The 22,469-nt window shown below is 45.4% G+C and overlaps 1 protein-coding gene across 1 annotated transcript in view; it reads left to right on the top strand.

Moving 5' to 3' along the window:
* NFX1 (nuclear transcription factor, X-box binding 1) overlaps positions 1 to 22,469 on the top strand; it is an 892,403-nt gene that overhangs the window by 46,466 nt on the left and 823,468 nt on the right. The window contains exon 2 of the mRNA XM_086965422.1: positions 2,888 to 4,351. Within this exon, the coding sequence (XP_086821548.1) occupies positions 2,888 to 4,351 (1,464 nt within the window). The remainder of the gene's footprint in view (positions 1 to 2,887; positions 4,352 to 22,469) is intronic.

The following is a 22,469-nucleotide window of genomic DNA, read 5'->3' as shown; positions in this document are numbered from 1 at the left end:
AGGAGAGGGCAGGGGCCATGGCATTACAAGTAATTTTAAACCATTTCCTATTAGAATCCCGGGCCATTGAAGAATTCTTCGGACATGAGGGTATATCCAGACTAAATGGGATTAGGAAATGGTCTGACCACGTAAGGGGTATAGGCAGTGCTGTGGTCAAATTGGAATTGTTAGTGAACAGCAGGTCCAACGTATGGCTGGCCCGATGGGTGGGGCCGCTAACCCTCTGGGTCAAATTAAGGCCTTCCAGAGTTTCTAGGAGCTGGCCTGCTTTAGTGCATTGAATGTCAAACATATGCAAGTTAAACTCGCCAAGGATCATAAAATGTGGATTTTTAAGCGACAGGTCAGCAGCAATATTATAAAATTCTAATAGCTGCTGAGGCGGGGAACTAGGGGGTCTGTAAATGAGAAGTCCAGCCATAGCTATGTTAGATGCAACAGAAATGCTAAAACACATTGCTTCTAAGGGACCAATGTTAGAGAGTTTCCCAGAAGAAATTTCTCAACTAGAACATAGGATCACTACAATCCCACACCTTGTTGTTAGCCCGGCTTACACAAAACGATAGTCAGTGGGGGTAGCTAGATTGAGGTCGGGATTAGAGAAATCCCTAACTCACGTTTCGGTGAGAAACATTATATCCCAGGCATGGGTTTCCAGGGAGAGCCAAATATCATCAGAATGGCGAGGGAGAGATCTACAGTTAAGTAGATAAGCTTTGATGGAGGGGAAAAGAAAAGCTTGCTCCTTTAAGAGGCCAGGGAAAATCAGGGATACCATGGGTGGGGCTGTGGAGTCTAGCTTAAATGTAAATAGACAAGAGGGACATTTGAATTGAGCCGGGGGCCCAGAGAACATACATAATGTTGGGGCAGTGCAGCACCTATCTCTCAATTTGAGCAGATGAGTCCTAGACCATACGAATAGGGCAACCGGGGGGGGGGCAACTGGCAGCAGATAGTTATTAATATATTTTCAGCCATCTGTGTATTTTACATTACACACTATAGAAACCACCTTATAACATCTAGGCAGAACACACTTGTGGGTTGGTTACTGTTGACAATACTTTAACTTGTTTTCTATCAGTGACAAATGTTCTATTTTCCTTTGAGTTCTTTGGCCAGTCTTTAAGGTTTGACAGAATCCCTACGGCAAGATGATGTGACTATTAGTTTCTGTTTGGGTCTCACTTACCGACAGCTGTCTGTTGCTGAAGACCTACTGTCAACAATACCACTACTTACAGCGGGATCTTGGCCAGCCCATTGTTTACTATTAGTTGGCTTTCTTAGCAATCACAATTGATTGCTTCTTATTAAGTGGTTTTCTTTCCTCTTCTGTTTTTCCCAAGCAGAGCATAAGTTCTGTACCATCCTTTGAATGCGAGCTTTGGAAGGACACAGGTCATCCATCCAATCAAAGTACACATTTTTACTTTTTCTTTCTGCACATCCGTGTGAGTGCATGTGTTTTCTTGCTCTCTCCCTTGTGTGCTGCTTCACTAATTTCATAATCCCCAATTGCCTGTCCCACCACATGCTCTATTTTGCGTTCTCCTCCTGATCCCTGCCCTCCTATACCTCACCCCCACCCCCAATTCCCAGGTTTTTATCTTCTCCCTCGGCTCAAGCTCCTTCACTTCTCTTCTGTCCACCGCTACTCCTTCCCCTCCCACACCTAGTTGTCTCCTCTATCCACCCCACTGATTGCATTCTTCGAAAACAATAACATATAAAATAATACAAAACTTGCTTATTGTCAAGTTTAGCTTCCATATCAAATGGCAATCTCATTTTTACATTTACTGCAATTAAGTTTGTGTTCTGTTCATAGGAGATATACCTAGCCACTTCTTTTTAGCTAGGTTGTTGGTCTTCGCGTTCTTTAAAAAAAATTGGGTAGACTGCACGTATAGAACTTACTGGCGTCTTTGCTTTCTTTCAGAATGTACTTTCATGCACATTTAAGTGTTTTTTTCATTTACCATCCAAGCTTGGCGTCCGCCATCTTGGAATGGGAAAATTAAAAAAACCAAAAAGCCAGCCATGTCAAGCTATATGTACACACCTCTGGTGAAGCATTCACTCATACAAGGTCCTCTCCTCTTTTTAATTTTTGTTCTTGTTGCTGAAGCTAAATAGTAGTGACAAAAAGTATTGACAAAGCCAATAGATCTGTATTGGCCATCAAAAGGCAAGACATGTTGTGTTTGCCAGTGCCGCTTTTGTGTTTTCGGAACACAGCACACACTAGCAGTCTCAGAGCAGTAGACGTGCTATGTATAATTGTTTATACATTTATTAAAATGGACTACATACCGATCAGGGAGCTTTGAAAGGCATTACGAATAAAGACATTTCCTAAATATAAGAATTATTTGAACTGAAATATGTGGACGAGAACTCTTTTGGAAGATCAAAAGTCCTTTATGCAAAAAGTAATGCTTTGAGAAATTTAGATATACATTTTAAGTTCAATGACTTCTGGATAAAGGAACCAGTGTGCTGTTGGGGGAGATAAACTATGATATAAAACTTTAGTAGGCCGCTGTGGATGAGGGTTTGTGCATAGTCAAATATTCAGTAAATTTGAGAGAATATCCAATTTCTTATTCAGTGGAAGATCAAATTAGGCGATCATAACAGACTATAGTTTAGAAACACTTCCATATTACGGGATACGGTGCCTAACACCGAGTGTGTATGTTACCTCATTATTCCATGCTCTGTTCAGTATTTAATAAAATGTAGGTAAATTAAAGCTTGCACAGGAAATGTGGATGAGGATAGGCCTGTGAAACTCTTAGTGAGGAACAGGATTGCAATGACTGCTAGGCATACAGTGTTTGATTTTAATGTATACTTTCAATTTATATTCTAGGCACAATAAACTACAATCCAGAAGCTCCAGATTTCATTCCAAGAGAGGGGCAAAGTCACCCGTCAAACTGGAGGAATCCAGGAAGAGGGGAGCATCCGAGAAATCAAACCAGAAGCAACAACTTACCTCCAGCCCGCCAACAGCCAATTTCCAGAGACCTTGATCATGAAAGCTGTTTACAAAAAAGACAAACTTATAATATGCCCGGAACAAATCTTGGCAGAAATCAACCAGCTGCTACAGATGCTGGCAGTACCAGCAAGCCTGCAAGGAACCACAGTTTTCAAAACCAGCGATGGCAGAGGTCCAAGAGTGAAAGATTGCACAACCGAAACCATGCAAGGCAGCCCCCTGGGGATGGTGCAACAAGGCTGGACTTCAGGGAGTCCTCTGCACTGGCAGACTGGCGTGCAAAGTTTAGGGAACACGGTGATTTGTGCTCCTCTGAGAGCGAGAAGGAGGTAATGAATGCTGACAGCCGAGGTGCAAAGCCAAAGAAATTGATGCATGTGGCTGGGGGTTCTGTGAGAGGGCCCAGAGATAAAACAAAACTCTTTTATGATCGTAGTAAAAGACCAATCCCAAAGCAGAAAGATGAGGAAATGTTTGAAAACATCCCACCTGTAGATTTGGCAAAACCTGCACCTTTGGATGGATCTCTGGGAAAAGGGAACTTTGATGGAAGCCCTGGCATTAGCAGTGACCAGAAGAGGTATCCCTTTGCAAACAAGAAATACCCCAGGGAGTCTGTATTGTGGAATAAGCCCCAGTCAGATGATGAGATCTGGAAAACTGGTGAGCTTCAACGGAGTAGAAGTATGAAGGTAACTAAGAGCCGCCCAGAATCCTTCCTTACCAAAGAAAAAAAAGATGAACGGAGAAAACACTCCCCACCTAGTACCTGTGACCGAGAGCCAGTGCCAACAGTTCAAGCACAGAAGGTGTCTGATGCTGATTCAAGAGCTCATAAATCGGCTGACAGTGAAACTAGAGCTCACTCGTACAGGGCCATCGACGCAGAAATAAGAGCTCACTCTCATAGAGCCTCTGAGACTGAACATAGATCTCACTCTTATAGGACCATTGACACAGAATCAAGAGCTCACACTCATAGAGCATCTGATACAGAACCTAGAGCTCACTCGTATAGGATGACTGATGTTGATACTAGAGCTCACACTCATCGGGTGTCTGATGTTGATGCTAGAGCTCCCACTCATAGGGTGTCTGATGTTGAAGGCCGAGCTCACACTCATAGGGTCCCCGAAACTGACCCTCAGTCATATTCTCACAGAGTTTCCGACACTGACAATAGAGCTCATTCACAACGGATGGCTGATGCTGACAAGCTCTCAGGAAGAAAATATCCAATTCAAGATAATGCTCCGAAAAGCTTGCACTCTGGCCGGACTCAACAGTGGAAAAAGCAGAGTGAAGTACCAAAGAACAAGGAAACCCATACAGGTATGATACCTATAAAGGGTTTCTTTTTTTAAATTCAGGATTTCTGTTGCACTTCTGTTTCGCAAGATTATAATACTTGTGTCTGCCAACATTTCTTCACTTTCTTCTTTTTTCTGCACCCTTAAGGTAGCTGGTTATTATGAAGCGAAAATTACCAAATACTTGTTGCTTTACCTCTATATTTTCTGTGGGGTTACCTCCCTATCACTGTTGCATGTGTTCAGCCTTGCGTAAATCTGGAACAATAAAAGGGATCTACTGAAGAAAAAGTAGTAAGAACCCTTAAAACATTTTATTCAGTATTTTGTTTTATTCTCACTATTACTTGGATGGGTTTAGGAGTTCCATGTGAAATCTGCTTACCGCTTCTTCAACAATAGATTGAGGAGGAAATGAGTCACATTTGGGATCAAGAGATGTACCAGGAATAATTAAGACAACTGGAAACAGATAGGGCAGCTGATCATTAGCTCAAGTTGTTCTCTTCATACCAACTGGAGTTGCAAAATAAGGAGATACCCAAGACATTATAAGAGAATTTGCTTGCCAAAGAAACAAGCATTTGCAATGCAATAGGTCTCGCATTAGGAAAGTTTGAGATATTGGTCTTGCAATTGACTTTTTTTTAATTAATGCGTTGGTTTTGAAAATTGCTAAATTAATAGCTTTGTCATTTACAATGCCAATAGTTATAACTTTCGCAAATGTGACACCTATAGCATTTGTAATGCAACATGTTTTGTATTTATTGACTTGGATGTATTGATATTACAAATAACAATGGCTTTTAATTTTTTTAAATAATTAATACTTTAATAAAAGTGATTGTAATTTATAATGGCAATAGCTTAATGGCACTACCTGTAATCGTTCTGAACAGTTAGCACCATGTTGCCACCATTGGTAGATGCACACTACACAAATGCTAGGTTACATGACATAACTTGACAAGCGTCACTTGAGTCCTATACATAGAAAGATAGAACAAAAGACATACACTTTATGTCAAGGCAAAGTTGGGGGAAATCTACATGTCCTCTATCTATGTTGACAATTTGGCCCACTACAGGTTTGCTGCTTTTGAGTGCCATCTACTTTTTATAGGCCTCTGCTGAACAATAGTACTTCTATTAGCAAGGTAATTTACTATCCACTTAATGTGCTTTTGGTAAGGAACGCTCTCAGAGAGAAACACTATCCATTTGTACATGTATTTCAACTGTAACATCAAAAAGGCATTGCAATTTGGGGGGTCGGGAGGAGAGGCAACAATGAAATAAAATTACAATGAAGATATTTTATTACACAGACATAAATGTTGTAAAAGCAATACACTGCTAAATGAATATATTGCACTATTTACCACAAATCATGTATCAGGCCTAATTGTCCTTTCACAGAAAACTGATAACCAGTTTGTAGTTTATTGGCCATAGTCGTTATTCCACAACAGATTATTTACCCAATTATTGGTTAGTGCTCTTATGAGTCATAATTAATCTAATAACATTAGAGAAGAAAAGAACAGGCTACATAACTAATGAAAAAGCAACCTACACGTGTTTCGCGTGGTTTGATGCACTGACACTTCATGGCTATTTTTTCTATTCAGAAAGGCTCAAAATGTTTGCCATCTTCATTTAAAATGTATCAATATTATAGAAATAGCCATCTTTTCCATCGAGTTGCCAAGGAATCCCAAGACATGCTAAGTGCTCCTCTTACCCAATGTACAGGTACCTTTCTATTTCCAAATGCGACAGTATTCAATGTAAAGGATTAGAGGGTTTGTTACCTTGTCAGAGAGGTGAGAGGTGTACAGGACAGGGTAGAAAGTGAGAAAAGGGTCTCTAAAGTCACCCTCTTCAAAATACAGAGCTTAAGACAATCTAAGAAGAAAGCTCTATAAAATGTGCCATTGCAAAAAAAAGTGCGCCAAACAACATCAGCTCGGTATAATAAATGCACGTGAAAAAAAAAGAATTGTACATGCGCTTACTTTGAAAAGGCTCTTGAGCAAAGGCAGACAATATCACTGTCCTCACAGGGATCATCTATATGCAGCACGATCTCTGCCACCATGCTCCACCTTTCGCACAACATGCCGGTTCCCGCGGAGAACAGCAACCAGATGCCTTCTCTGTACGCGCGGGCGCCACACAAATGCCCCAGGGCCTCTTTACGACAAGCATTAAACGTGCAAGTCCTACCAAGTTTGCGCTTTATCAATGGTAAACACTGTATTCACTGCGCACGAGGACCGAACCAGCGGCTCCAACCATAAACACTCAATCAGGTGTAAGAAAACATATCCTGTTTAGATAGGGCAGTACTGTGACAATCAGGGATTGGTTTGTTGAACTTTTGTCATGTGACTGGCTGGGAAGCTATTGTCAACTGTTCATTGGACAACAGTGCTCTTAAACTACACGGTTGTTGTGGATTGGCTGAGAGAGGTCTGCCAATGTATTATTGGTTGAGGGATCCCGGAAGACGAAACACAGCCGTACGATTGGATGGCGGCATGCCAGTTAACTTCTGTGCGGGCAGTGTGCTGGTTTACAGCCCACCCGGCCTGTACTGGCATCACAGGCGTGTCATTTTCGCCTTCCTTTCCTACTGCAGCTACCGGCCTCTTAAGAGCATCTTTCCGTCGCACCCGCTTTGTGTGCTGCGGCCCCCCACTCCGCAGCTTTTCACTTAGAATATTCCCTGCAGGATACCGGCGTCCCGACCGGTTCAGGTGAGACTGCTGCAGCGACTAGTATCACCTGCTTAAAGGGCACGCCAGCCATGGTACGGGATGCCAGCGCAAACGCGGCATTTCTAACTTTCATTCTGAGAGCCCCGGTTAGAAATGCCGCGCATGCGCAGGCAGCCCCCGCTCTACTAGGTCCGACAGCTCCTGTCGTGAAGAACATCGGAAAGGGGCGAACATGCGTAAGGGGAGAGGAGCCCGGTGAGTGGGGGTGAGGGTGGGGGGTGTACGCGCGTGTGTCTGTTTGAGTGTGTCTGTGCGTGCGTCTGTCTGTCTGTGTGCGCGTGTGTCTGTTAAAGGGGGGGTGCGTGTGTGTATGCAGTGTGTGTGTGCCTGTGTATGGCTGTGTATGTGCGCATGCATGAGTGTGGCTTTGTTTGCGCATGGGAATATGAGGCACGAGAGGGGCACGGCGACGTGCGCGCCCACGAGGTAAAATCTCGGCCCGAAAAAGCGCGTGGCACTCTGCTGTCCACATTCCCCCAAAAGTAACAACATAAGTTGTCTCGCCCTAGACGGCAAAAGCTTCGCTTTTGCTTTCGTCTAGGCGAGACCTAAAAACTACTTGTACACCTCAGTGGTATTAGAACAGTTTTCAGAGTATCTATTGTGCCAACAATGTTACATCACTGAGGTCATAGGGATTGTTAAAAATCCAAGGGTAGCAAAAATTAGACTCGCCCATTCAGGAGGAGAGTGGTATGAGTGTGGTATGTAGTCAGTTGTGCTTTTTGGAGTATACAGTCACTAATCTATTACTTTACCTGTCAGCACATTTTCCACTGAAATGGTCACACAATTTGTACTCTCTCATTCAGTTTTATTGATGAAACCATAGTGCACAACAAATTTGTGAAATTTGAATTTCAACAAATATTTATCATTGACACATGACTAAGTGTCTCGATTTGTTTTGATTTTATTACATTTTCTATTTCCATTTCAACAGCTTTATTTGACAATTTACAGTCATAAAAGTGATTCACAATAATGCAAATGGAATTAATTATACAAAAACATGAAGGATTAGTAAGTCATACATAGATCATATAAGTAAAACTACTTCGCATCCCCAATATGTAAAATTAATTAATTAAAATCAATTAAAAACACGTTAGAGTACGAAATAAAAACAATTAAAATATATGCAAATCTCATTGTTAGGTAAAATACCATTGTAACTAATATACTTCTTGGTATATTATCATATAGAGCATAAGTGGGACACACACTCTGCCCCCCTATAAGGAGCTCGATAGAATGAGCCTTACATTGGGGCGTCTCAATTTTTACACTAACTCTGGGTTATTAGGCGAACCCTTGAAGTCCATGACAACCCTAAAAATGTTACCCTAGCTATTACAATGGGCGATGATGTGTCAGTCTGCAGAATGCGTTCCGCTTCAGCTACCTGCCTTGTGCCCAAAAGCTTACAAATTGGTAACAGTCAGGCCCGATGCGGGGCCACATAAGCAACACAGGCAAAAAGGATATGGGCCAGGGATTCGTTGTGGGATCTGCACCCGGGCACTTAGATATAGCTTGAGCTGACCATTTAACGGTAAAAGATCTCACCGGGAGCGTTCCCACCCTGAACTGGAAGTACAATTTCGGGTCCAGTGGTATAATGATAACGTCCCAGTAAGATTTCAGCTTTGGGGCGGCTTTATGGTCCAAAAAGCGGCTGGTAAGGGAAGATGACACTAGTTGTCTGGCGTTTTCTTCCTGAAACCATTCCCAATACTTAGCCTTCAGCGCCTCTTTTGTTGGAAAATGGGAGTTTACAGGGTCTACCCACAACGAGATCAGGCCTACATCCGCCAAAAGATGTGTAACCGCCCATAACCATTTGATGCGATGTAAGGTATCGGCACTTATTAGTTCCAGAAAACCTATCGCATAGCCTGCATGTTCTGGTGTAATCCATAGTTTCCTCCAATACAAGAGGGGACGCAATTTGGCAACTGCTGCGATAGGTTTTTTGCCTAGATCAATTAATAATGGGCTCATTGGAGTACTCTGGGGTAGTCTGGTGATTTTTCTTAAGAACCTATTTTTTGAGATGGTAAGAGTTACAAGATTCTCACAACCCCAGACTTCCGAGCAATATAGTGCTGGACTAACAGCTTTCAAGTTGTACATTTCTAGGGCTGGGCTAATGGGCTTAGAATAAGAAAGATTGTGTTCCTTACAGAGAATCCCTGAGATCTGCCTGAGTTTAAGAGATGCTAATTCAATTTGGCGATCCAATTTCATGTTTCCTTGGAAGTTCACCCCTAGATAGGGTAACTCATTAACTGATTCAGAGATCCATCCTTCATACTGAGGCCCCTCAAGTTAGCCTTATGCGCATTGAATGAAATTATCTTTGGCTTGGACACATTGACCTCCAAGCCCCTCTGTGAGCAAAATTCCTCAAAGATTTTTAGGGCTTTCTGGAGCCCACTAGGGGTCTTGGACAAGATCAATGTGTCGTCGGCAAACATCAATATCGGTGTTTTTTCTCCTGCTAGTGTGAGGGAATCAGCCGGTGTTGCACTCATACAATCAACTGTCCCGTTAATATATAACGGGAATAGCGTAGGGGCCATCACCCATCCCTGTCTCACACCACGTTCAACAGGGAACAATTCAGTGACTTCTCCCTGTCCCCCTTCTAATTAGGGTGCTTTTATCTTCGTGGAGCCTTATAATCAGAGTCAAGAGGTCTAAAGGGAGCCCATGCTGTTTCAGAACTGGCCATAACTTCCAACGGGGAACTAGGTCAAATGCCGCCTTAAGATCTACAAAGGCGGCATAAAGACTACCCTTGCCTATCGTCCCAATCTTCCAGTGTATTAAGATAATTCTAAACACCTGGTCGATGGTACTTAAGAACGCTCGGAATCCAGCCTGCAATGGAGATAAAACTCCGGACTCCTCGATCCACCCCTGTAATCTATTAAGCACCATCCTACCAACTATTTTCTGAAGGCAGTCGATTAGGCTGATAGGCCTATAGTTCCCCGGGCTTGCTTTGTCCCCTTTCTTGTAGACAGGGATGATTTCCGCACTTTTCGAAGAAGCGGGTATCGGGGCACCTTGTGCAATCGCATTTGATAGCAAGAGGATATATCTGCACCATCTGGCTTTATCATGTAGAAAAAGTTCGCCAGGGATGCCATCAGGCCCAGGTGCTTTTCCCGGCAATATTGATTTCAGTGCAGACTCTACTTCGGCTTTGGGGAAAGTTTCCTCCGAGTACAACACACTTATAAATTCATTATCACCCGAATATGGGGTTGAAGCATATTGTGGCTTAAAGTGGTTTACCCAGTCAGATACGGAGACATGGTTTTGAGGGCGCTCAGCTCAGCCTGTCCCCCGGTAGACCATTTATAAACGTGCCAGAATTGCTTTGGATTATTTGTGGCACAAGCGTCCCTCAAATCCAGCCACCTTTTATCATCCCAGGCATTCTTGGATTTTACTTGCGTGAGCTTGTAGAGTGTCCTTGCTTCGCGAACCTTTATTGGGTCGCCCCCTTTTATGGCTTTCCCTAGGGCCAGGCGCGCCTCCCGACAGTCAGTTATACCAACGCCCCTCTTTTGGGGCAGATACTTAGAGCTTCTTTCCCTTCTTTTCAAAGTATGAGCGCAAGAGTTTAAAGAAGGCAGAGTGAGTACTCTATATATTAGCATGATCTCTTTTTTGATGTACACAAGCCTCAAGTTCTTTAGCAGCGAGATCCAAGCTCTGTGCAATGTTATCTAATAAGTCTGGCGACTCTCTTATCTGTACTCACTTAAGTCTTCTTTGGTCGTTGGTGGAAACAACCTCACCTAAGTGATGCCTATCTCTAAGGTGTGAATCTGCCATTTGACAATTCAGATATAGAGAACCACACAGTGGGTTGTGGTCGCTTTCAAGCCTATCAGTGACCTTCATGTCCGCCACCAGATGCCATAGGCACAGGCTTACCAAGACATAGTCTGTTCTACATGCGTGAAAGCCATTGTTAAAAGTATTCGCTCCTTGCCTGTTTGATTTGGTGCACCCATTCGGAGCCCTTAATTCCTGTTCCATGCAGATGCTATTTAATTGAATAGCCACATCAGACCACTTTCTAATAGGCTTTAGCTGTAGCGGTGGAACCCCCCATTTACTATCATCTAGTGTCCATCTTCCTCGGTAAGGGGTTCAAACGATGTATTAAAGTCCCCCGCTATTATCACCTTGGAAGCATCAGGTTGCATATCAAGGAGGTCTTCGAGAGCTGTTAAAACTCTCGATCTTTTCCCCATAGTGCCCCTGACGTAGATGTTAAATAACACTATTGATAAATGATCGCGAGTGGTCAATCTGATCGCCTGTATATCCTTGTTCTGCGTGGAAAGAACCTGGATATTGGCCTTCAGCTCTTGGCGAACCCAAAAAGTTAGACCACCCAAGGGCCTTCCTTTTGCTCCCCTATCGGCTCCTACGGAAAAGTTTAAATACCCATCTCAAAACAGGGGTGTTTCGGCCCAAGTTTCTTGAAAGACACATGTATCATGTGTCTCTACAAATGTATGCCATTCAAGCGAGCTTAGCTTTGAATTAAGTCCTGCGATGTTCCAGCTCAAAATTTTACATTCTTTTGGTACGGTCTCTAGAATCTGAGGCGTTATATTATGCTGTGCTGGGTACCTGACCATTCCTGGTAGATGTGTGCCCAGATTGATAACCGGTTCTACAAGGACCCAACTTGAGACGTTGCTTACAGGTAGGGTATGATCTGGGGTCTGGGGCATGGATTGTTTTGGTGTTGGTAGGGCAGTCATTCCTAGTACACCATCAGTTTCTGACGATGGAGCCACATTTATATTAGGGGACGATGGCCTCTTCTTAGGTCCCGCCCTAGAGGATTTAATAGTAGAACCTTTTTGAACCCTGGGTAAAACTTTAAGATTTAGTCAGTCATGGCTAGAACAACCCTGCAGTCTATACTTTCCCTGGGAGGCCTCGATGTCATAGCCAGGGAGGGAGCGTCCGAATTGAATTCTAGAGCGTAAAGAGATTCTCAATAGGTCTACGCTCTTCATATTAAGTTCGATACTATTAAAAGGATGGCTATGTAGAGAAGTCCTTCGTGCAGCTATGAGGTCCTCCCTAATCACCGAGTAACAACCTATCACTTGCCTAATCCAATGAATGGATTTGTTCGTTAGCGAATCCCCATTCTCAATGCCACTCAATGCCACTATTTGGAGTTAGTTTTGGGACTTTAGCCATATAGATTCTAGGCGGTTTAAATGTATTATGCTAATACTCTCTAATTGGCCTCAAGCCAGGTCCTGGGAACCTAGAGCCCTCGTGTGCATAATCCTTGTGCCTAAGGGGCTGATGGATCGTCCTATCTAGTTGAGTTACATGCGATGTAATGATAATGGCGGAGTCTGCCGCGGGGACTGTGTACCTCACTGGTTGAACATTCGAGCCATTGGGACATTTCTTAGCTGGATATAGTTTTACTTTATTTCCTGGAAGGCGTAGGTTGGTCCGAGGACCCAGATAGTCTTTAGGTGGAGGTCCTAATAGGGGTTCCATCTTATTAGCACCCTGTGAGCTGCACTGACCCTGTGGTCCCGCCCCCGAAACTATAGATTTAACCAGTGCAAGTATCCCCTCCAATGAACCCTTCATTACCTGCACTTCGACTCTGTGTGTAGACTTCTTGTGTCAACTTTTCTAGAGTCTGCACTTGCATGCCTGCAGTAGTGATTTGCTCTTGAGGGGGTTTATTAGTTTGAATTTGAGCTTGTGCTCTCATTAAATTAATCTCCTCTACCCTATTTTGCGTTTGTGCGTCTCCAAGTGGTTGGAATCTATTGGTGCAAATGACGATTGGATCAATGTGGACTACATGATCTACCTCCTAAAGAAAGCTCATCACCCTCAGGATTTATTACAATTGGTAGAAAAGCACTTTTGTCCTGGGCCTCAATGGTTGAGGTGGGCAACTGACTCTTTCTGGCTTTACAAAACATATCTGGGATGTCTGGCTGTGCTTGGTTTACATAGGTCTTCTCTTTCTGATAGAGTTTGGGGTTACAATTTACATGTTTAAGAAGTGCTGATTCGAGGATAGCCTCACACTCGCTAATAAGTGTGTCTATTTGGTCCATGACACAATTATTTGCAGTAACCTTCCGTGCCTTTTTTGCCTTTTTCCTAATATTACGTTTTGCCCCCACTCACTTCCCTCCAGCTCTCCTCCAATACCTTCCGCTTCCCCATTATCCTAGAAGTAGCCCAGATATAGTTGAACTAAGATTGGCTACGCTAGAACGACTAATAGCCTCGTCTATCCCAAAAGTCACTCTTCTCACAGAGCCTAACAAACCTCAATAAAACAGGATTTAGGCTGGATTAATAATATTATAACAATAGTCCAGAAGTCCAAGGCAGAGACAAATGGAGGGGCCACAGTACTGATTAGAACAGTACCTTTATTCAGGCCGACTTTCTTTACGAAGAAGTGCGCGGGGAGTGAGGCAAATAGGGGGGTGGGGCTCAGCCCTGCCTCTTCCTGGCTGTGACGGGCTAGGACGGGCCCGCCCTTGGACCGGGGTTTGCTTTGCCCGCGCGCGTCCTGCGCTTTTAAGTGCGGGCGTTGTGGATGGCACCTCCTCCAGGCAGCAGCAGTGTCTTCTGGGGCCTGAAGTCCCCTTGTTGCAACAGCGGCTAAAAGAGTGTTGTTTTTATTACATTTTCTGTTTACATTTATTTATTATTTATTTATTTTGAGATTTGTAAAGCGCCTGGTGACCCGAAGGCCTCCCCGCGCTATAATTCTGTAAATCCTGAACAGACGGGAACCAGTGACTATTTTGGGAAGAGGAGGGTTTTGAGTCTTTTGCGGAACAACGTGTGGCTGGGTTCCAAACGCAGCAGACGAGGGAGGGTGTTCCATGCGGAGGAGGCCTTGACCGAGAAGCGTCGTCCACCGGTGCGCGACTTCTTGAATCTAGGTACTGTGGCCAGATGTTCGTTGTCAGAGCGGAGGTTTCTGTGGGCTTTGTAAGGTGTGATCATATGTTTGAGGGTGGCAGGTCCAACCCCATTAATGAGCTTGTGCGTAATGCACAAGGCCTTAAACTCCACTCGCTGGCGGACCGGTAGCCAGTGCAGCGATTTGAGGGCCGGTGTGGTATGGGCTCTAGGGGGAAGTTTGAGAATAAGTCTCGCCGCGGCATTTTGTACGCGCTGCAATTTGGTCAGGGTGGTTTCAGGAGCACCGAGAAATGTGGCGTTGCCGTAGTCCAGGCGTGACAGTATGAGCCCCTGCACCAGCAATTTCCTGGACAGGGGGGGCAGGAGCGGGAGAATCTTCCGAATGGAGCGGAGAAGCCCGAAGCATGTGCCCGCGGTCTTAACTGCCTGTGTCTTTAAGGAAAGGTCCTGCTCCAACCAGAATCCCAGTGTTTTAATTTCAGTCTTGGGCGTGGGGATGTCACCGAAGGTGGCTGGCCAGGCTGAAGGAGGGACAGAAGACCATTTGTTGCCCAGCAGCATGATTTCTGTTTTTGTCCCGTTCAGTTTCAGCGCGGATTCACACATCCAGGTATGTATGTCTTGCAGACAGTTGAGTAAGATTTCAGGGTTCTTATCCAACTGGGACAGGGAGACGACGAGTTGTGTGTCGTCGGCATAATTGACTATTTTTATCCCATATCGGGTGACCACGTCCTCCAACGGGGCCATGTAAACATTGAACAGGGTGGGACTAAGCGAGGACCCCTGGGGTACACCACTCGTGAGCGGGAGGGGGTCTGATCGAGAGTTGCCGTCCCACACCTGAAATGTGCGTCCCGTGAGGAAGGATTTGATCCACGCATGTGCGGCACCCACAACTCCTGCCTTGGCCAGGCGGTGGAGCAGTACACGGTGATCCACCGTGTCGAATGCGGCGCTGAGGTCCAGGAGGATCACTGCCACTGATCCTCCTGAGTCCAGGATACACCTAGCCTCCTCGATGACGGAGAGGAGGGCGGTGTCTGTGCCGTGGCCTGGCCGGAATCCCGTTTGTGACTGCCTTAGTATGTTATGCGACTCAAGAAATTGGGAGAGTCGCACATTGACCAATTTCTCCGCCAGCTTGCTGAAACAGGGGAGGAGCGAAATGGGTCTATAGTTGGCCAAGTCGTCTGGGTTGAGGTTGGGTTTTTTCAACAGGGCTTTGACGACAGCGCCCTTCCAAGAGGTAGGCACTATGCCTTGGGCAAGAGAGGTGTTTATAAGATCCCTAATAATAGGTGAGGTGCTGAGAGATACAGTTTTTAAAAATCTAACGGGTGCTGGGTCCAAGGGGGATCCACTTCTCATTTTAGCCAGCGTGTTGGTAACCTCGTCGAGGGAGACTTCTCTAAAGGAGGACAATCGCGGGCTGGTAGAGTGGGCGTCAAGCTCCGCCGGGATGGGGAGACTGATTGGGGGGAGGGATTCCAAGATCCGCGTGATTTTTGAGTCAAAAAATGAGGCTAAGTCCTTACATCTGTCCAGTGGGGGTGGAGAGACTGCGGGAGCAGAGGGGATGTTAAGTAGTTCCTTCACTATCAGGAAGGATTCCTTCGTAGAGTTGGACGCGTTTTTAATTCTATTATCGTAAAAGGTGGACTTGGCCAGTTTGATGGCCGATTTGTAGCGTCTAACTGCTGTGTTGTAGATATCTTTTTTACTATGCATCCAGTCTTTCCTCCAAGATCTTTCCGCTTTTTTACATTCCTTGCGGAGGTCACGAAGATCCGGGGTGTACCACAGGGCATGACCTATTGGCCTGTCTTTGATCTCCCGATTTTTTAGGGGAATGAGGCTGTCAAGGGAGGCGTGGAGCCAGCCTCTTACTTGGGTGTCAGCCTCGGACGGGTCGGTCGAGAGTTTCGGGGTAGAAGATTCCAGCGCTGTGGCCCAGTCCCCTGTTGAGAGTTTGGCCCACGCTCTGTTCATGGAGAAGATGGGGGTTTTCTGGGGTTTCCTGATAGCTCCAGGAATGTTGAAAGTGACAACAAAATGGTCCGTCCATGGGAGGGGTTGGGAGTTGGTAAGTTGGAGGGAAGGGATGTTTGAGAACACAGGGTCGAGAAGATGTCCTTTGACATGTGTGGGACCTGAGTTGGCGAGAAGAAGGTCGTGGGAAGCCAGGTCGCTGATGAGGTCGACGGCGAGAAGAAGGTCGTGGGAAGCCAGGTCGCTGATGAGGTCGACGGCGCCTGTGTCCAACGGATCATCAAAGTGAATGTTGAGGTCCCCTGTTAGGAGAAAGTTTGATGAGAGGTGGGCTGAGGAGGACACAATTTCCAGAAGGGAGGCTGCAAAGGGGGCGAAGTGGCCAGGAGGCCGGTACACCAGAAGGCCTGAGAGAGAACTGGTCGGAGTAAGCTGGAAGGTAAAGAGACAACTCTCAGCGTCCGGAGTTGTCATTGAGTTAATACGGCCGGATAGGTGTTCCCTGAAAATAATGGCAATTCCACCTCCTCTACCTAAGGGGCGAGGTTGGGACAGGATGATAAAGCCGGGGGGGAGAGCTGCTACCATATCCGCATTAGAATGGGTCGTGATCCAAGTTTCTGTCAGGAAGAGTATGTCCAGGTTTAGGTCGTCAATCAGGTGATTAATATGCAGGGCATGCTTGGGGAGCGATCTGCAATTGATTGTCGCCATTTTGATGACCGGTGGTGGGATCGGGGATTTAGGGAGATATATCTTCGTCGGTTTGCAATTGGTGCAGCTGACGTAGGGGGTGTTGGGGTCTTGCTGAACGTGGCATGCGCTGGTTTTCTTGGGTCTGAGGCTGAGTAGCTCCTTGCGGGAGTACCTCAACTTTGTGGGTGACGGGACTGGCATAGAGTCCGGCCCTAGGCCCGGTCGTGCGCGGACGGGCGCAGACGGGCTTGCCTTAGGCGCGCCTTCGGCGCGCAAACGGCGCTCCCGCTGCGCTCGTCCGCTGCGCGTCCTGTGGTTGCACATTTTATGGGTGGGGAAAGGGGTGTGGCCTCCCTTCCTCGCCGGGAATGGCGGTGCAAAGTCGCTTTTTACTCGAGCGTTTGCGTCGGTGCAGCGAGAAGGAGTCGCTGTTTAGGAGCGTCTCTACCCGCTGGAGGAGCTGGCAGCCGGGTGAGTGAAGAGTTAAAATACAGGAAGATTATGGTGACACATAAGTGAAAATACAATTTTTTAAAATTGGGCGTCTCCCGGCTTCCGCCTCAGGAGTTTAGCAGTTTCTGACAAGTAGCGCTGATGGCGGCGCTTAAATACTGTGGCGGGTGGGCGTGGCCTCAATGTGGGCGTGGCCTCCCTTCCTCGCCGGGAATGGCGGTGCAAAGTCGCTTTTTACTCGAGCGTTTGCGTCGGTGCAGCGAGAAGGAGTCGCTGTTTAGGAGCGTCTCTACCCGCTGGAGGAGCTGGCAGCCGGGTGAGTGAAGAGTTAAAATACAGGAAGATTATGGTGACACATAAGTGAAAATACAATTTTTTTAAATTGGGCGTCTCCCGGCTTCCGCCTCAGGAGTTTAGCAGTTTCTGACAAGTAGCGCTGATGGCGGCGCTTAAATACTGTGGCGGGTGGGCGTGGCCTCAATGTGGGCGTGGCCTCCCTTCCTCGCCGGGAATGGCGGTGCAAAGTCGCTTTTTACTCGAGCGTTTGCGTCGGTGCAGCGAGAAGGAGTCGCTGTTTAGGAGCGTCTCTACCCGCTGGAGGAGCTGGCAGCCGGGTGAGTGAAGAGTTAAAATACAGGAAGATTATGGTGACACATAAGTGAAAATACAATTTTTTAAAATTGGGCGTCTCCCGGCTTCCGCCTCAGGAGTTTAGCAGTTTCTGAATTAAAAAAATTACAGAATGTCAATTGAAAACATTAGAAATATTTGTACAGTTAATTTACTGAAGTTTACATTTTGTTGTGTACTGGAAATAAAAATGACCGCCTTTCCTTTCAGTGCACTAGTTAGATTGTCAGATAGTTCGCCCTAAAATATCCTTTAACTCTCTAACTTTACAGTTAAAGAAAGACTAGTAAACTGCAATTGCCATGTTAAAAAAGTAAGCAGCAGTTGTCAGAAGAAATAGACTGTCATTTGACCTTTCCCGTTGAAGAGACTCTGGTAAAAACAAAACTAAAGGCATCCTTATCATTTATTCAACTTATGAACGCCAGCATGGATATTTTAGGTGGTCTGCAGCACCCCAGCACTCCTACTTCCAGTGCCTACGGTACAACTAATAAACTCTTGATGAGTTTCAAGATTACAGGCATTGTAGAAGATGTCCTCAGGTTCGTTACCTAACACATCTGAAAATAATCTTATGAAGACAGCTTGGCCTATCTGTAATAGACAAATGCTGATAGAAGCTCTCAGCTGTCAACAGTAGGAATATCATAAAGGCCTGCACTGCTTTCAGTACGGCAAAGATCTCCATTCCTTGTATTCTGGTTGTAAATCCCATTAAATATATGCAGTGGAAATAGTTTGTTCAATCCAATTACCCAGTCTAACTTTTGGATGACATTTCCATCCAACAGCATGTTTGACTGCCTGCATTAAGAATTTTGAACCTGATTGGGAGCAGTTTATATTAATCATAACTAAACTCACCTTGTCGCGATTGATGATTTTAAACAATAAATTATATATCCCAAACGCTACACTTGTTTCTGAACCAAAGGCTTCCCATTACTCGTGTGCCAGTGGTGGAGCTCTTCTAGGAGACAGTTCCATGCCAAATATGCAGTGAAACCAGTTTTCCGATATCAAATTGCCCACATTTCCATATTTCCCAAAGGCTTTTCTGGCCTGGCAATCAAACCTTGCCTCTACATAAAATGTAGAAGGATGAGATTGTCCTAGATCGATAAATTGGAAATAAAGTTTGAGTCCATGTACAACAGGCAGGAGAAAATGCCTTCATTCCTGGAAGGCTGATTTAAGTAAAATAAGAAATCTATCACAATTCACAGCAGCACCACTTCTGGGACACCGTAGATACATTTTCATTTGTTTATTTATTGAATGCTATTTCTCATCACCATCTGTCAAAATATAGGGTCACACCAGGGTTGGACGGTTAGGAAAGTGGGAAAGTGGTATACAATAGAAATAACATTGGTTTAGTTGGGGTTGTGTGTGCTTTGAGTCCTTGTTGGACAAGCGAGAGGGCAATGGTGTGGAAAGTGAAGGGATGTCACAGTTTGTTGAGCTAGTTCTGCATGGATGAACACCTGTAGCGATTTCCCTTCTGAGCCCACTTTGGTTCTCCCTTAGTCCTGCGTTCTACTTTTTAGGCTGCCTCTACTTGCTCTGCATGTTCACATATAACACATTTGTTTTCGCGACTGTATTTCGAGAATACTCTGTACATGTTGTTTGTTATTCAGGCACTGTTCTTGGTATTTTGTCTGCACATTTTTCTTTTTTATGTCCTCATATCATCAAAGCTGCTGCAGTCTCAGGCTGAAATTTGATGGGGACTAGCCTCTAGCCTGATGCATTTACTTGGCCTCACCACATCAGACTGGGCTGAAAACCCATGTCAGGTTGGTGCTTGGGTGTAATCATGGAACTGCTCGATTTGTTTTCTTCCCGGAACCAACATACCATTCCACCTCAAGAAATCCACCCAAATAGTATCAGCACTGCCTGGAGTACTCTCTAGGTCTAATCTGCAAGTCCGATGAAAAGCTTTTAGCCATGCATCAGTGGAGGGAGCTGTTGGATCTAACCAGTTTTTGCAGATCTACCTTTGAGCAAGGCGCAATGGATTAAAACAGCAAACACTGCTGAGTTCGGCCCAAGAGGCTGTATGATATGTTATCTACCCCAAACAGCACCAATATGGGGCTCAGCTTGTTTATGACCCCCAGACTTTCTGCAGTGGTATTACTCACGGTCTCCCATTACCCGCTGTTTGAAGGGCAGGTAGCAAACATATGGTCATCATTTGCTTCACAGAGGCCGCATATTCTTCATTTTGGAGTCGAACTCTTTACAAGTCTTGCAATCTTTTGGGGGGGTGTACAAAATATTCTGAGATAATCGTTCCTTTTATAGATTAGCTAGTTTAACCGTAAAATTAATTAATTTTAAGGAAACTTGCCACATATGTAGTAACTCAGACCCTCGGATCATCTCCTCCCAAACCATGTAAGGGGGCTGCAGATTTCTATTCTCCACATCCAAGAGCTTCCAGTACCATATGGAAACCTCTCATTTCATGCGCCGCACGTCTTGCAAGAGTGACTGAACTTTCCAGACTCCTCCGATCTCCTGTTTGCCACTTGCATACTAAGAGGAGAACTGCACATTTTAAATCTAAATAGAGAACTCACCAGTCCTAGCCTTAAGTGTTTCCCAAGTTAATAGCCACTGTACTGGGAATAGTTCCTCTCTACGTTTTTATTCAAGGCCTCCTCAGGGTATAGCTCAAAACATAGAACAAGCACTCCGGGGTACCAGGGGAATCCCACACTGGTGAGAAATCTGAATAGTATCGAATACCCAAATACAGCGGAGTTCTGCCTTTCAAAACTTTCAGCCATGATTTATAAAAAGGTTCAGAGCCCTGAGCGTATACAGGAAACCTGTAGGTCCAAGCTTTGTGGTAATTTCTGGTAAGATCCTACCCCAGGGTGAACTATCCGGTGTTTCAAGCAGCATCCTGTAGTTCTTAAATTGGAACGCCATACAATAAAGACTCCAATCTGGTTGCTAGGCCCCCTTTTTCCAACCTTTGTCTCAATTTTTCTAAGAGAACCTGTCTGCACCAGAAGCCCAGATGAAACTTGTTATCTTCCCCTGTATTTTAGTTATAGCAGTTCTAGGAAATGTAAGTGGGATACAGTTGAAAGGATATGTCACTTTAGGGAGTATCAGCATTTTAATTAAGTTTACTCAGCCGTAAATTGTCAACAGCAGATTCTTCCACCTGGTAAGCAGAAAATCAATTTTCTTTACCTCCCTCCCTAGATTATGTGTCGGGATTACCTCCGATGAGTGGGCTATGGAGATGCCCAGTTATTTTATCTCAGTCTAAACCTTTCTATCCGAATTAGTAATGATCTGACACATAATCACTGCCTTGGTGCTATTCACAGAATATCCTGATACAGCCCCAAATTCCTCAGCTAGCTTTTCTACTCTGATGATAGTCTTACCAGGATCTGATGAGTAGATTATAAAATCTTCGGCATAGGGTGCTATCTTGTTTCTATAGTGCTGCAAGGAACTGGGGATTGCCTGTTGATCCTTTCTGAGAAACTGGGAAAATGGTTTGATAGAGATGTCAAACAGGAGAGGGAAAAGAGGACAACCTTGCCTTGTACCTCTAAAAATGCTGAATCTCCTAGTTAAGGACCCATTAAATAGGATTCAGACACACAAGCTTCCATAGAAGTCTCTGGAGGGTCGAAATAAAACCTAGTGCTTGCAAAACCTCCCAGAGAATTGCCCAGCATACTGTGTCTAAGGCCTTGGCAACATCTAGTGTAGCCACTGCCAATTGGATGAATAATTAGTGCCTAGGTTCATTTTAGTTTTTATCAAGCCAGTTTTTTGTTATTATACATAAAAGCATAGCATGGAATGTGCTTGGTTAGTGATTTTTATTATTTTGTTTGTAGCCAAGTTGCTTTCACGACCAAAGAGGGGGTGTACTGATTTCCCTTCTGGGCCCAATTTGGTTCTTCTTTAGTTCCTCGTTTTTAGGTCGAGCAGACCTACCCTCAATGCGTGAGCATTGAAGGTGTCTGCTTCAGACCTATTGTGGCCCGTATTTAGGAATGTGGACACGAGAGGGTGCACGAGCGCAGATTTGCTCAGATTTTACCTCGTGAGCGCGCACGTCGCCATGCCCCTCTCGTGCCTTACATTCCTGTGCTCACACAGCCAGCCCCCACCCCCTGCACACACAGGCGCGCGCACATACACACGCTGCCGCCCCCCCTGCACACACACACACACACACACGCACACACAGACACGCACGCATACACACGCACGCATACACTCGCCGCAGCCCCCCGCCCCTGCACACAACGCACGCATACACCCGCCGCAGCACCCAACCCCCCGCCCCTGCACACAGACACACACCCCCGCCCCCCTTACAACTAAGCCCTACTCACCGCATCGCCGCCACTCCTGACTTCGGCAGCCACCGTGGGGTTCTCCCTCAGGCATGGGAGCCCCGCCCGCCCGCGTCACCAATGCTGCTCTCTGGCACTCCGTGGATGCGGGCTTCGCGCAGAAGGCGGAAGTCCCGCCCCACGACCAGGTTCACGCTGCCGAACTTCCGGTTCAAACTCTGTTGCTGAGCTTGTTTTTTTTGCCGCGCGCCCTCAGAAAACA

The sequence above is a fragment of the Lissotriton vulgaris genome, chromosome 4_1 (assembly GCF_964263255.1).
Source record: "Lissotriton vulgaris chromosome 4_1, aLisVul1.2, whole genome shotgun sequence".
NCBI classification, from domain to species: Eukaryota; Metazoa; Chordata; class Amphibia; order Caudata; family Salamandridae; genus Lissotriton; species Lissotriton vulgaris.
Note: the sequence above shows the minus strand (reverse complement) of the source record. Positions and strands in the feature narration are given on the sequence as shown.